A 16,598-nucleotide genomic window follows, 5' to 3' on the forward strand; every position below is an offset into this window, starting at 1 on the left:
GTTGGTCTGTGTGTTTGCCAGTGTGTCTGTGTGTGTTGCCAGTGTGTCTGTTGGCCTATGTGTTTGCCAGTGTGTCTGTTATTCTGTGTGTTTGCCATGTGTCTGTGTGTTTGCCAGTGTGTCTGTGTGTTTGCCAGTGTGTCTGTGTGTGTTGCCAGTGTGTCTGTTGGCCTATGTGTTTGCCAGTGTGTCTGTTATTCTGTGTGTTTGCCAGTGTGTCTGTTATTCTGTGTGTTTGCCAGTGTGTCTGTGTGTGTTGCCAGTGTGTCTGTTGGCCTATGTGTTTGCCAGTGTGTCTGTTATTCTGTGTGTTTGCCATGTGTCTGTGTGTTTGCCAGTGTGTCTGTGTGTTTGCCAGTGTGTCTGTGTGTGTTGCCAGTGTGTCTGTTGGCCTATGTGTTTGCCAGTGTGTCTGTTGGTCTATGTGTTTGTCAGTGTGTCTGTTATTCTGTGTGTTTGCCAGTGTGTCTGTGTGTGTTGCCAGTGTGTCTGTTGGCCTATGTGTTTGTCAGTGTGTCTGTTGGTCTATGTGTTTGCCATGTGTCTGTGTGTTGGCCAGTGTGTCTGTTGGTCCATGTGTTTGCCAGTGCGTCTGCTGTCAGACTGTCGTTCATGTGTTTGCTTGTGCCGTGTCTGTCAGGCTGTTTATCAGTGTGTTTGTCGGTGTGTCAGTTTGGTGGTCTGTTGTTCCTCAGTCTGTTTCAGTGTCAAAGTGTTTGTCGGTCTGTTCGTCTGTGTGTCTGTACGGAATGTTGGTTACTTTGTCAGTCGGTGTGTTTGTCGGACTGCATTAATTAACTCACTCAATACGGCCAGTCCCCTCTTCTCCTCTACACAGACCCCTCGGATGTCCAGTGGGTGTCTGAATGAATGACCCAACCTTTAGCTTCCGTCGTTAGAATTGTGGTATTCTTTTGTCAACATTCACCTCTTCAGTATAAGAGCCTTCCGCTTGCAATATTTTGATGATGGTAATTGGGGTGAAACGCTGTTAACGTCGTCTCTTTCGCCGTTCGTATGGAGAGGGTTAAGGTCTGACTTGTCGGTATGTCTGTCGGTGTATCTATCCTTCTGTTAGTTTGTACCTTTTGTCAGTATGTTTGTCGGTGTGATATTGTTCAACAAGGTAAAAGACAACTCTCGCGGCACGGTGGGTGGGTCTCTCTCTCTCTCTCTCTCTCTCTCTCTCTCACCACCACCCCCTCCGCCCCCACCCCACCCCCCCACCGGCACACACACACACACACACACACACACACATCTTCATCAGCACAATGATATCAGTGCCCACACACACGCGCACACAACATTCCGGATTCAAGATCTAAGATTAAGCTAATCCTGTAACCGGCCCTTTTATACTGGGGGCAGCCTATGAAGGTAATTAAGTTTCAATTTCAGTTTTCAGATTCATTTTCAAGGTCAGTGTCAAAGCGTGCGGCCGACTGACTTATCCATATACGCTACACCACCACGTCGGCTCGGGGTCAGTAAAAAAAAAAAAAAAAAAAATAAAAATAAAAAAAAAAGGCTGAGATGCCTTACCTTCGCACAAACAGTCGATGCGAGTCAGGCTTTGACTTCCCAGGGGCCACCCGAGATTTGTGTCAAACAGTTTCAGTTTCAGTTTCAGTAGCTCAAGGAGGCGTCACCGGCTGCGTTCCGAGACAAATCCATATACGCTACACCACATCTGCCAAGCAGACTGCTTGACCAGCAGCGTAACCCAACGCGCTTAGTCAGGCCTTGATAAAAAGAAAAGAAAGAAAAAAGAAAGGTGAATAAATAATAGATAAGCTTACATAAATAAATAATAATTATAATATAAAAAAGATAGTAGTAATAATAATAATGATAAAATAATGATAATAATAAATAAATAAATAAGACAACAATGATGATAAATAAGCAAATAAATGTAAAACATGAAGACACACATTCACACATACACCCACACATGCATAACAGATATGCACCAAACATGCTGTTTCACAGATATGAAAGCTAGGATAAACAGTATGAATGTAAATCAAAGTTCAAATCGTGCAGGCCGGAAAAGCTCAGTATGGAAGTGTATATGTTTGGCTTTCAATTCCGATCAAGTTTTAGATTTAGATTAAGTGGTAAATGTATCCAAAAATATTTAAATATAACTTTCAGTTAATTTGATATGTTTAATGATATACTGGACTTACTGGGTAGTCCGTCACACGTAGGACGGTAATCATGACTGAATACTTCAGTGTGTGCTTTTGTAGAATAAATTTCACTCGTCATTCTGTGTGTTCGGGTATTCCATAACAATATGGAACTCATTTTCGATTGATTCTTCTGACACTCGACGAAAACGTTGGCAAGACAAATAATGGTCTTCCAACCGCAGTCAGTCACAGTCCGAGTCTGGGCCCAGTTGATTCAGGTCAGGAGTGCACCGAAATTTAATCTTCTTCATCTTTTGCCGCAACTCCCACGTTCACTCGCATGTACACGAGTGGGCTTTTACGTGCATGACCGTTTTTACCCCGCCATGTAGGCAGCCATACTCCGTTTTCGGAGGTGTGCATGCTGGGTATGTTCTTGTTTCCATAACCCACCGAACTCAGCTGACATGGATTACAGGATCTTTAACGTGCGTATTTGATCTTCTGCATGCGTTTACACACGAAGGGGGTTCAGGCACTAAGCAGGTCTGCACATATGTTGACCTGGGAGATTGTAAAAATCTCCACCCTTTACCCACCAGGCGCCGTCACCGTGATTCGAACCCGGGACCCTCAGATTGAAAGTCCAACGCTTTAACCACTCGGCGATTGCGCCCGTCGAAATTTAATCAATCAGCGGGTATTATGAGCATAGCTACATGTGGGGATTGATGAATGTATTTTCTCGTTTGAAATCGTTTTGTAATTTCTGTAAAACAAGCATTTTTTTTTTTTATTACTGGATTCTAAACTTTCACTGACGCAACTGTGATTCACTGAGTTTCAGCATGTTTCAGTTTCAGTTACAGTTTCTCAAGGAGGCGTCACTGCGTTCGGACAAATCCATAATTATTTGCTACACCACATCTGCTAGGCAGATGCCCTACCAGCAGCATGACCCAACGCGCTTAGTCAGGCCTTGAGTGCTTGCAAAAAATTGTATTGCCATGAATTAACTGTATGTAATTAACTTGAATGAAGCAATAATCTGTGCAAGTGCAATGTTTGAAAAAAAAAATCATATCCTAGCAGTGTAATGCCTTGATAATTGTCACAGTCCGTTTTGCTTTCATTTCCTTCGTATAACGGCAGCTAACTGAAATGTATCCAACTCTGTCAAAAAAATCCGCAAAGGAAATGTCCGATGATGGTCGAACTCACCCATTCACCGGCTGACAAGAACTTTAACTCTCCGGTAACTTCCGATCAAGCATCAACGCAAGTTGAGCGCAGTGTTTTGTGTTTGTCATTTTTTTAAGAACAAACATCAATATGTCAGTGCAGTCTTTGGTTAGCAAAAAGAAGAAGACCTTCATAGGACTTCCTGCACCGTTGGGATATGTTCCTGGTCTCGGAAGAGGGTGAGTTCCGCTGTTTCATGCCACTCTTGTATCATGTTGGTTCGTCAATCTTAGCGAAGCCCCATGTATCTTGTTGAGTCGAGTCTCGAAACGATTCTTGATTTATTAGTCTCACGAAGTGAGAATGAGCCCGTGATACCACATTCCGTATACAGATGATCGCGAGCTAGCTGTTAACTCAAGTGTCTGACCACAGTTGAAGAACTGATTCTCGATAAAATATTTGTTTCATGCCATGTCAAAACAACCAGAATTGTTGATCTCGGCAGCTCGTCTGATTCAGAAAGCTGTTACAAACAACTGTGTACACCACTTCCAAGCTCCATGAACATTAATTTAGAAAGATAATTTATAATATATATATAGTTATGTGTATCATAGTTTTTTTTATACTGTAGTTTGTGAATTTACACTCATTGAAATACAGAGGCTATAGCCATTCGCCCATAGGGGAGATATGATACAAGTTTTCAAGATAATAAACAAAACAGATGACATTGACCATAACACTTTTTTTCTAAACTAAAAATTTGATATAACCAAAAGTTCAAATACTAATTTTTATACACAGTTTTGTAGGACAAATGTTCGTAAATCATCCTTCAGCATCAGAGCTGTTAAACTTAGGATGGAATGCAGTATTAAATGTAACAAAATCAGCTAACATAGTAACAATATAACCCACTTAAAAAATCTTCTGGATAACGACCCTAGATCGTTAGCCCAGAAATATGATTTTGACAACTAATTGATTGGCAAATTAGCATGCAAATGCAAACCCCAAAACACATATCTTAAGAAGGAACATGGAAAAGCCATGAGGCTTATTATATTCCTAACTTCTGTATCAGTATCTCTGTATCTGTATCTGATATATATTACTTGTCATAAATGTCTGTGCATATTGTGTGTTTGCAGAGCCACTGGATTCACCACTCGATCAGATATTGGTCCTGCCAGGGATGCTGACGACATTCCGTGAGTTGTTGGAGAACTTGGTCTTATGAAGAACGGAAGATTGTTTTTCCAGAGGGACTGGACTGGTTTATAAATATAAATAGAATCATGAAGAGAAATATTTTTGTTTCTTAAACAAAACTGTGTCAGATTATGATAAAAAACAAAACACAAAAACTTTGATTAGTTTAAAATACGTGTTAAATAAATGAATAAAAATTATGTGAGAATGGAAACTAAGAAAGATAGGTCATTTGGTGCCACAAAAAGTGAAAAACGGAAATGTTTATTCTTTCAGATCAGAGTGTGTGTGTGTGACTGTGTGTGTGTGTTTGTGTGTGTGTGTGTTGTGTGTGTGCATTAATGCACGTAATGATCATGTATACAAATGTGTGTGTGTGTGTGTGTGTGTGTGTCTGCATGCATGCGTGTGGGGGTGTACAGCAGATGCGGCTGGGAGGGTTGATTGTGAATTTTTATCACCAAAAGAGGAACAAAAAATAGGCAGACCTGTTTATCACTTCTTTTTTTTTTTAACGGAAGATGTAATAATAAGTTTGTAAACCAGGTTGAGCGGCATTGTTAGTTGACGTACATTGGATTTGTTTGTGTGCATGTTTTATTTCTGTATTTCCACATTGAGACCTGTCACTGTGTCAGTGTGTGTGTGTGTGTGCATGTGTGTGTTTGTGTGTGTGTGTGTGTTGTGTGTGTGTGACTCTGTGTGTGTGTGTGTGTGTGTGTGTGTGTGTGTTCTGTCACTTGGTTAATGTTTATAAATAGATTTATCTTGACCTGTTACTAGTTTTACCTTACCTATACCTAGATGTTCAAAACAAACCAACACCTCAGTGTTAAAGGAAATAGTTTACTTTATGGTGTTGATCAGTTTTTGAATAGTGTATGCTTTATTAATAAGTTTATTCTGTAGTGAGGTTGTAAAGTTCTGTATCATTGATTTACACTTACATATTTTTTTAGATATTGCCTATCTAAAAAAACAAAAAAGGTATTCATAATTCACCATTACACTATTATTATTATTGTTGTTGTTATTATTATTTACTAAAAACTAAAGCTGAAATGTATCACTTAACCTTTTTTCATACTTGATAATATTTTGCATGAATAAAAAAAATGGACATGGTGATGATTTAGTAAGTGATGTTTCAGGTACCTTTTTTATCATTTGCAATCAGCAGTCTTAGTTGAACTTAAGTGGATTTTATTAAACTGAAACATGCAAACAGCAAAGTTTATGAGAAAGAGGGGGGGAAGATATGGGAGAGAGAGAGAGGAAGAGGGTATTGATTGAGTTTATAAATTAATTTTATGAAACAAAAACTTGTTCAAACTTAATTAAGTGGGCTTCGGTCTGAACTGCACCTCTGGCTGAATCAGACAGCTGAAGGGAGTGAAGGTTCAGACAGCTGAAGCCAGTGAAGGTTGTGTATAAAAGAAAAACCCACTTTCGTTAACTTTGTAGGATAGTCAGTCATGTCTGATTATAACCATCAAAACAGCAGTGGAGGTTACTGCTGTAATGACTATGTGGGTTAGAATTTGATTTGAATGGAAAGTGTCATGACCCAGCCTCTTGGCCAAGAGGGCTTTAGGACAGTCGGCATGAGGGATGGTCCCGAAAGGACAACTAGCCCCCTAGGTTGCAGCACTTAGGCTGTATTTGTATTATATTTCTCTCTTTTTTTTTATCACAACAGATTTCTCTGTGTGAAATTCCAGCTGTTCTCCCCAGGGAGAGCACGTCGCTACACCACAGCGCCACCCTTTTTTTTTTTCCTTTTTTTTTTTCTCCTGCGCTGCATGCAGTTTTTTATTTGTTTTTCCTATCGAAGTGGATTTTTCTACAGAATTTTGCCAGGAGCAACCCTTTTGTTGCCGTGGGTTCTTTTACTTGTGCTAAGTGCATGCTGCACACGGGACCTCGGTTTATCATCTCATCCGAATGACTAGCGTCCAGACCACCACTCAAGGTTTATTGGAGGGGGAGAAAATATCGGCGGCTGAGCCATGATTCTAACCAGCACGCTCAGGTTCTCTTGCTTCCTAGGCGGACACGTTACCTCTAGGCCATCCCTGTATAATAATGTATTATGTATACCACCGGCATGATTGTTACCCACTGTCTCCCACAGTGAGGACCGCCATGCTCCCCCCAACAAAAAGATGAAGCCGAAGGATGAAGAGGAGGACGAGGATTTGAACGACGCGAACTACGATGAGGTCAGTGATGACTGTTTTTGCTAGGTTTTCATTTTATTATTATGCCCATTCTTGTTTCTGGCTGGAAAACTGTCTGAAAGCTCAAAGCCATTGATGACTGCCCATTCAGTCTTTTTTTAATCTTTTTATCTTTTTTTAAAATCTTTTTTGTTGTTGTTGTTTTGTTGTCCTGGTGGGGGGTGGGAGGGTATATAATCTTAAAAATGACATTCTTTTGTTTTACTTTTCAATTTTTATCTTTTTTGTTTGTTGTTTTTTGGGGTTTTTTTGTTTTTTGTTTTCGACCCAGTTGGCCAATGTTTTCTTTCTGTGAGCTGAATTTATGATTCTTAAATATGTCATGCATTTACAACATTGATTCTTTATGCTGGATGAATATTTTAGATTGTATTCTAAACTTCTATAGGTTTTGAAGCAGGAAACATTTTCTGCATTCTTTTGAGCTTGAACTTGAAGTCTACATAAAATGAGAGACCTGAAATGAAAAGGCAGTATGTAATCTTATGGTTTAACTCGCTACATGAACGGCGAAAGAGACGACGCTAACAGCGTTTCACCCCAATTACCATCATCAAAATATTGCAAGCGGAAGGCTCTTATACTGAAGAGGTGAATGTTGACAAAGAATACCACAATTCTGACGACGGAAGCTAAAGGTTGGGTCATTCAGACACCCACTGGACATCCGAGGGGTCTGTGTAGAGGAGAAGAGAGGACTGGCCGTACTGAGTGAGTTAACTCACTCTGGACGATGGAACGCTATAGCGTTCCTGATGTAAGGTAGCATTCTGGACGACGGAATGCTAGAGCGGTTTCGACAATTAAAAATTTTTCCACGTTTTCCTCATGGGATAGCATAACAATTGCAGCTACACCGGGCATTGCGATCGTGTCAAGGGTTGAATGGAAAGTTTCTTCATGAGATTTCGTAACAACACACTCCACAGTGAGCCAGCGAGTTCAGGACCCCACACGACAAGCTATTCTGCATATGTATCGAAAATGGCGTCGCAAGCGATACGAGTGAAAATTTTTGGAGCAAACTAGATCATGACAGTGGCTTTTACCACTGCTGAAGTGATTGAAATGCTTCAAACTGAAGGTTTTGACATCGACGAAGATGATGAAGATGTTGAATAAAGTATCTGCAGTGAAGAAATCAACCAGCAAGAAGGTACTGATAGTGACTCAGCTTCTGAGAGCAGTGAAGAGGCAGGGGGTGGGGGGGGGGTGGGGGCGTTAACATGATGTCAGGAGAGGGGTCAGTGGATCAAGTACAGTGAGTTTCATTCAGTTATTTTATGTTTTGTATTTTTTGTGATTTTTTTTTTTCCTAACCCTAACAAATGGGTTGTCTGTAGGGAAAAGCAAGGGAGAGAACTATTCGTCCAGAGTGAGTTAATTGTTGCTGTAAGATTACAACCTTAAAAGTTGTTTTTAAAAATTGTTTTTTCTTTGTTTCTTTTTTTTTACTTTTCTTATACAGTCTTCTGATGTTCTGTTCCTTTCATTGTCAGAAGCAGAGTCATTTGCCTCAATCACCAGTCAATGAAGTCTGAGTTCTGAACAATAACAGAATGAACTGATGTGAGATTGCTTTCTTTCTATCTTTCAGTTCTCATTTTTGGCTTTTCAGTTTCAGTTTCTGAAGGAGGCATTACTGCGTTCAGACAAATCCACATAGGCTACACCACGTTTGCTAGGCAGATGCCTGTTGAGCAGGATAACCTAACATGCTTGTCAGGCCTTCACTTGAGTGCATGCATATGTTTAAATATATTTGTTAACCTCTTAGAGTGGAAATTAACAAATAATGAGGCCAGGAGATTAAATGATTAACAAATGGTAAAGAGTGGTAACTCCATTCACAAGGTACACAACTTTCAGGTCAGTGCTGCTTACGCTACCAATTCAGCTAGCACACTTGAAGTTGTGTAGCTTGTGAATGGAGAGAGTTACCACTCTTTACTGTTTGTCTATCAGAGTGGGTTTCCTCTACAGAATCTTGCCAGAGGACTTCTTCTTCTTCTTCTGCATTCACTCATATGCTCACGAGTGGGCTTTTACGTGTATGACTGTTTTTACCCTGCCATGTAGGCAGCCATACTCTGTTTTCGGGGGTGTGCATGCTGGGTATGTTCTTGTTTCCATAACCCACCGAACGCTGACATGGATTACAGGATCTTTAACATGCATATTTGATCTTCTGCTTGCATATAGACACGAAGGGGGTTCAGGCACTAGCAGGTCTGCACATTATGTTGACCTGGGAGATCGTAAAAATCTCCACCCTTTACCCACCAGGCGCCGTCACCGTGATTCGAACCCAGGACCCTCAGATTGAAAGTCCAACGCTTTAACCATTCGGCTGTTGCGCCCGTCTTGCCAGAGGACAAGACATATGTGTTGCCATGGGTGTCTTTTTTCAGTGTGCCAAGCATGTGCTGCACTTGGTTTATCATGCCACCTGAATGACTAGATGCTCAGTTTGATTTTTCCAGTCTTCTTCTTCTTCTTCTTCTCCTTCTTCTGCGTTCACTTGTATGCACACGAGTGGGCTTTTACGTGTATGACCGCTTTTACCCCGCCATGTAGGCAGCCATACTTGGTTTTCGGGGGTGTGCATGCTGGGTATGTTCTTGTTTCCATAACCCACCGAACGCTGACATGGATTACAGGATCTTTAACGTGCGTATTTGATCTTCTGCTTGCATATAGACACGAAGGGGGTTCAGGCACTAGCAGGTCTGCATATTATGTTGACCTGGGAGATCGTAAAAATCTCCACCCTTTACCCACCAGGCGCCGTCACCGTGATTCGAACCCAGGACCCTCAGATTGAAAGTCCAACGCTTTAACCATTCGGCTGTTGCGCCCGTCTTGCCAGAGGACAAGACATATGTGTTGCCATGGGTGTCTTTTTTCAGTGTGCCAAGCATGTGCTGCACTTGGTTTATCATGCCACCTGAATGACTAGATGCTCAGTTTGATTTTTCCAGTCTTCTTCTTCTTCTTCTTCTTCTTCTTCTGCGTTCACTTGTATGCACACGAGTGGGCTTTTACGTGTATGACCGCTTTTACCCCGCCATGTAGGCAGCCATACTTGGTTTTCGGGGGTGTGCATGCTGGGTATGTTCTTGTTTCCATAACCCACCGAACGCTGACATGGATTACAGGATCTTTAACGTGCGTATTTGATCTTCTGCTTGCATATAGACACGAAGGGGGTTCAGGCACTAGCAGGTCTGCACATTATGTTGACCTGGGAGATCGTAAAAATCTCCACCCTTTACCCACCAGGCGCCGTCACCGTGATTCGAACCCAGGACCCTCAGATTGACAGTCCAACGCTTTAACCACTCGGCTATTGCGCCCGTCAATTTTCCAGTCAAACTTGTGAGAAAGGCAGAGACCGGGGATTCAAACTCAGACCCTCATGGTCACTGTATTGGTTGAAAAGCGTCTTAACTATTCTGCTACCTTCCTTCCTTTAAAAAAAAAAAAAAAGTTCCTGTGCTGAGAAACAAACCCGGGGCCACCTGGGTGAAAGCCAGGACTCTTAAGACCCTCATGGACACTGTATTGACAGAAAAGCGTCTTAACCTTTCTGCCATCTTCCTTCTTATTTATTTAAAAAAAAAAAAAAAAAAAAAAGTCCTGTGCCATGAAACGAACCCAGGCCTCCTGGATGAAAACCAGGAATCCTACTCCAGGACCTTCATGGAGCCAAGTGGGCTCAGCGAAGTGTCAGAACTAAAAAAAAAGCAGAACGAAGTGACGTGATCGCGAGGCTGCTTTCTTCCCCAGTTCTCGGGTTACGGCGGCAGTCTCTGCAGCAAGGACCCTTACGACAAGGATGACGAGGAAGCGGACGCCATCTACGAGGCCATCGACAAACGTATGGACGAGAAGCGGAAGGAGCGGAGAGAGGAGAAGCTGAAGCAGGACATCGAGAAGTTCCGTCAGGAGAGGCCCAAGATTCAGCAGCAGTTCTCCGATCTCAAAGTAGGTGTTGACCCCCGAAAACGGAGTATGGCAGCCTGCATGGCGGGTGAAAACGGCCATACACGAAGAAGAAGAAGAAGAAAGTAGGTGTTGAATGTATGAATGTATACTCCAGGCAGTCGTGTCAAGTCCTAGACAAAATGATTGTTATAAATTTAGGGTAAAAGAGTAAGAGTATACAATTTTGTTTTACATCCTGCTCTTGTTGACAGTGTGTTAGAGTCTGTGTGAGTGTTGTGTGTGTGTGTGTGTGTGTAAGTGAATGATTGTTTGATTGAGTGGATCAGTATTTGTTATGTTCTTATATGTACGTATTCATGTGCTGCCAAGCTAACAGTAACATGTCTGTTTCTGGCCTGGATGGGATACACAGGATTTCTGGAGGAAAAATGCTCACTTTGTCTGGGTTCAGGAAATGTAGTGCCTGTATCTTCTGCCATGTTTATTGTCAGTGTCATTTTGAAGATTTTTCTATCTGTAGCTTATAAGGTGCTGTTGTAGATGTAATATATGGTAGAAAATCCTGGTTTGTTCTTTAACTGATTTCCCACTACCCCACCCCTCATCCCTCTCCTGTCCTCCAGATTTTTTTTTTTTTAATATCAGTTAAAAGATCTTCTGATAAGGCGCACTCTATTAGGCCTGGTCATGTTACAACATAGGGAGCTCTTGATTGTTATTTTGAGCCATAGTATTATGTATGTTATTGTAACTATAATGTGAGGAAGTAAAGGTGATTGTTATTGTAACTATAATGTATGGATGTTGTTATTGTAACTATAATGTATGGATGTGAATGTTTTGTCACAGCGAGATCTAGATTCGTTATTGTAACTATGATGTATGGATGTGAATGTTTTGTCACAGCGAGAGCAATATTCATTATTGTAACTATAATGTATGGATGTGAATGTTTTGTCACAATGAGATTTATATTTGTTATTATAACTATAATGTATGGATGTGAATGTTTTGTCACAGCAGGATCTATATTCGTTATTATAACTATAATGTATGGATGTGAATGTTTGGTCACAGCGAGATGTATATTCATTATTATAACTATAATGTATGGATGTGAATGTTTTCTCACAGCGAGATCTGGCGGATGTGTCAGTGGATGAGTGGAACAACCTTCCAGAGGTCGGTGATGCCCGGAACCGAAAACAGCGAGTTGGCCGTGCCGAAAAGTGAGTGACCGCTACGTCTCCGGGATGTCCCTTATGTTCCTTGTGCCCAAATCAGTTTTTTTTTTGTTTTTGATTAATTGATTTTGAACCTTTGATCGTTGGACAATTTACAAACCCATTGTTGATGGGTTGACAGATTTACAAGCTCAGTTTTGATTGGTGGACAGATTAACTTACTCAGTTTTGATTGGAGGACAGATTAACTAACTCAGTTTCGATTGGTGGTTTCGATTGGTGGACAGATTAACTAACTCAGTTTTGATTGGACAGATTAAACAACTCAGCTTTGATTGGTGGACAGATTAACTAACTCAGTTTTGATTGGTGGACAGATTCACACCTGTACCCGACAGTGTCCTGGCCAGAGCAGCAGCCTCTGGGAGTGTCAACTCCTCTGTCAACGAGCAGGAGCAGGTGAGACGTAGACATATTTTGAACTCTTTCACTGCAGAGTTTCTGTGTGAAAAACACATCCCCCAGCCCCTAGTTATTTTAGATTCGATGCTCTCAGTCACGGGCTTCGGTTCATGTCAAAACAACACAGTGGACGTGTTCACTTAATTAACTCACTCAGGACGGCAAGTTTTCTCCCTTGCGTAGTAGGTGGTGTCCTAAGTACGTTAAAACGGAACAGGCACCACTCAACACCACCGAAGTGACTCAGCAGCAGTGCAGGGTCTCCTCTGGTGTGTGGCCTCCTGGCGACCTAACATCGATGGTTCCCTGTGGACTGCCGACGCTGGAACTGCGACGGATGAACCCGGGTGTGGCCGTGTATGGGGGGAATCTAAATGAGCGGCGTGGGAGTAATGCCACTGAAACGGTGCAGATGATGGGGCAGCAAAAAAATAAAAAATAAAAAAAAAGTTTTCTCCCTTGCTTTTCCCCACAGGGTTTGGAAAAAAAAATTACAAAAAATACAAAATACAGAGTAAGAAAATGAAATTTAATTTTCAGAATTGGTTTATTACGTGTTCGGCTATTACATATTAAAAAAAAAAAAAAAATCAGATTTATCATCTTATTTTTAGTTTTGCCATTATGTAGAAAATAATGCCAATTTTTCACCCCTAATCACCATACCCATGCTCACTTTCTGCACTTAATTCACTTTCTTCTTCGTCATCATCCACCTCTTCAATGTCCGACCCTTCAGTTTGTATGATTTCAAGTACTTTGGCAACACTACAGCGTTGCGGTCTGCCTTGTTCACTCCACAGCATTTTGAGAAGAACCCGCTTTGCTAACAGGCTGGCATGTGAGCAGGCGACTGGCCAGTGACTTTGTCAGCGTGTGTGTGAGACAGGCCACACATTACAGGCTGGCCAATCATACCATTCAGTTGTGGAGTGACCCAAAATAGCGCACACTGCCTGGCTTATCACAAAATCACGCGTACAGCGCGTGATGGATTGTTATTTTTGGAAAATGCTATTCCATTCCGTCGTCCGAATCCAAATACATTTTATGTAGGAATGCTCATGCTTTCCGTCGTCCGGAGAGAGTTAAAACTTCACCAGGGAGCAAAGGTCAGTCATTGTTCTGTTGGCAGCAAACTGGCTGCAGCTGTCAAGTTTTGTTACTGTGTGAAAAAATCGGAGGCTATCGGCCGTAGTACTTTCATTTTCTCCGCATAGGCGGATAGTAGTTTGCACAGGACAGGAATGTCAGACCCCTGCCAGAGTCTGCACTAGTTGGGTCACGATAAGTATGTTATTTAAACGTAATTTTAGATAGAAAATTTCCTTTTTAACATGAATATGTCGGCGTGGTGTTGAACATCCTGATCTTGATGTTGATTGTGAGATTACTGTTGTGATCACATGTGTTCGTGATTTACAAGACTCCAGAAGGATTGCTGATGGCGACCATGAAATGTTGTGCAGAAATACGGGGGCCTGCAGACGCCATTTGGATCCATCACTCCCATCGGCTCGGCAACCGATATCGACATGAAGAAGATCGGTCAAGCGCGAAACACACTCATGGATATCAAGCTGACGCAGGTAAACTGAACGGAATTGAACACAACTCCCCCCGAAAGCGGAGTATGGCTGCCTGCATGGCGGGGTAAAAACGGTCATACACGTAAAAGCCCACAAGTGTATACATGAGTGAACATGGGAGTTGCAGCCCATGTACACAGAAGAAGAAGAAGAAGAACACAATTTGATTTGTATGGGGTTGTATATAAATATGGGAGTGTATTAAATATTTACACTAAAATGAAGGTTTATGGTTGAGATTGCGCCATAATTTTCGCTCGACTGGCCAAACGAGCAAAGTAATTTTGTGACCTGATACAAGTCATCAGATACAAAAAACATGAGTGTCAAAGAATCCATAGACAGACAGAAATACAAAAAAAACCAAAAAAACTTAGCCGTATGAAGAGCACAGGATCGGGAGTCAAGATGGCTGCCAGAAAAAGAGGGCGCTAGTCAGGGATGCACAGGGGAGGGAGGTAACCTACTTCGGGAGGTTATCGGCCGTACTTTAATTTTCTCTGCGTAGGCGGGCAGTAGTTTGCACAGGACAGGAATCAGACCCCTGCCGGAGTCTGCACTAGTTGGGTCACGGTAAGTATGTTATTTAAACGTAATTTTAGATAGAAAATTTCCTTTTATGTTCACAGTGATAGAATTACTCTCAGGGCAAAAAAAAAAAAAAAAAATGTTAATGATGTTAGGAGTACCTGACTTTTTGGTTGAAATGGTCACATTGTAGCACGTTCGGTTCCAGTGTGTGCTGGTCTGAGTTTTGTGTGAATGATTTAACTTTGTGCACAGCAACTCTTGTTTATTCGGTTAATGGTGGAGATGCGACACTCTGATGGTCTTTGTTGTTGTTGTTTTACAACTAGGTGTGAGAATGTGGGGGGGGCTTTTTTCTTTTAAATTTTCAGAAATGATTGGTGGAAGTCACGTCTGAGTCAGGCAGCAGCTTTTGTCTGTCTTGTCTCGTGCTGGTGTATGGGGGGCATAATTTTGTGAGAAAATCGGTGAGGGGAGGAGACGTGTGTGTGTGTGTGCGTGTGTGTGTGTGTGTGTGTGTGCCTGTTTGTGCATGTGCATCACTGCATGTTTGTGTGTGTGTTAGAATGTTTTTGTATGTGTGCGACGGGTGCAATAGCTGAGAGGTTAAAACGTTGGACTTTTCAATCTTGGGATCCCTGGTTCAAATCTCGGGTAACGGTGCATGGTGGATAAAGGGTGGAGATTTTTCTGATCTCCCAGGTCAACATATGTGCAGTCCTGCTTGTGCCTGAACACCCTTCGTGTGTATACGCAAGCAGAAGATCAAATACGCGCGCTAAAGATCCTGTAATCCATGTTGGCATTCGGTTGGTTGGTTATGGAAATAATAACATACCCGGCACGCACACCCTCGAAAACGGAGTATGGCTGCCTGCATGGCGGGGTTAAAACAGTCATTCATGTAAAAGCCCACTTATGTCCATACAAGTGAACGTGGGAGTTGCAGCCCACGAATGAAGAAGTGTGTGTGTGTGTGTGTGTGTGTGTATGTTTTTGTATGTGTGTGTGCATGTATATGAGAAAGAAGAAGTATATATTGTGTGTATGTTTTTGTATGTATGTGTGCATGTATATGAGAAAGAAGAAGTATATATTGTGTGTATGTTTTTGTATGTATGTGTGCATGTATATGAGAGAGAAGAAGTATGTGTGTGTGTGTATGTTTTTGTATGAGTGTGTGCGTTGTCTATGAGAGAGAAGTATGTGTGTGTGTTTTTGTATGTGTGCGTGCGTGTATATGAGAGAGTGAGATACATACAGGTGATGGGTGTTTCACCTGGGCAGGTGTCGGACTCGGTGAGCGGGCAGACGGTGGTGGACCCCAAGGGTTACCTGACGGACCTGCAGTCCATGCTGCCCTCGCACGGCGGGGACATCAACGACGTCAAGAAGGCACGCCTCCTCCTCAAGTCGGTCCGTGAGACCAACCCCAAGCACCCACCTGGTCAGTCGGCATACCTGGTTCTGTTCTGTTCAGTTCAGTTACTGCATGAGGTGTCACCTGGTCAGTCCACCTACCTGGTTCAGTTCAGTTACTGCATGAGGTGTCACCTGGTCAGTCCACCTACCTGGTTCAGTTCAGTTACTGCATGAGGTGTCACCTGGTCAGTCCACCTACCTGGTTCAGTTCAGTTACTGCATGAGGTGTCACCTGGTCAGTCCACCTACCTGGTTCAGTTCAGTTACTGCATGAGGTGTCACCTGGTCAGTCCACCTACCTGGTTCTGTTCTGTTCAGTTCAGTTACTGCATGAGGTGTCACCTGGTCAGTCCACCTACCTGGTTCAGTTCTGTTCAGTTCAGTTACTGCATGAGGTGTCACCTGGTCAGTCCACCTACCTGGTTCTGTTCTGTTCTGTTCAGTTACTGCATGAGGTGTCACCTGGTCAGTCCACCTACCTGGTTCAGTTCAGTTACTGCATGAGGTGTCACCTGGTCAGTCCACCTACCTGGTTCTGTTGTGTTCTGTTCAGTTACTGCATGAGGTGTCACCTGGTCAGCCCACCTACCTGGTTCATGTTCAGTTCAGTTACTGCATGAGGTGTCACCTGGTCAGTCCACCTACCTGGTTCTGTTGTGTTCTGTTCAGTTACTGCATGAGGTG

General features: G+C 42.4%; 1 protein-coding gene across 3 annotated transcripts in view; it reads left to right on the forward strand.

Moving 5' to 3' along the window:
- The first annotated feature begins 3,406 nt into the window (after positions 1–3,406).
- Positions 3,407–16,598, forward strand: part of LOC143291099 (pre-mRNA-processing factor 6-like) — a 58,701-nt gene continuing 45,509 nt past the window's right edge. For all 3 annotated transcript variants that reach the window (XM_076600719.1, XM_076600721.1, XM_076600720.1), the window contains exons 1-8: positions 3,407–3,562; positions 4,481–4,540; positions 6,676–6,763; positions 10,571–10,768; positions 11,864–11,958; positions 12,291–12,372; positions 13,845–13,964; positions 15,780–15,939. In XM_076600719.1, the coding sequence (XP_076456834.1) occupies positions 3,474–3,562; positions 4,481–4,540; positions 6,676–6,763; positions 10,571–10,768; positions 11,864–11,958; positions 12,291–12,372; positions 13,845–13,964; positions 15,780–15,939 (892 nt within the window). In that variant the 5' untranslated portion in view covers positions 3,407–3,473. The remainder of the gene's footprint in view (positions 3,563–4,480; positions 4,541–6,675; positions 6,764–10,570; positions 10,769–11,863; positions 11,959–12,290; positions 12,373–13,844; positions 13,965–15,779; positions 15,940–16,598) is intronic.

The sequence above is a fragment of the Babylonia areolata genome, chromosome 16, assembly GCF_041734735.1.
Source record: "Babylonia areolata isolate BAREFJ2019XMU chromosome 16, ASM4173473v1, whole genome shotgun sequence".
In the NCBI taxonomy this organism is placed as follows: Eukaryota; Metazoa; Mollusca; class Gastropoda; order Neogastropoda; family Buccinidae; genus Babylonia; species Babylonia areolata.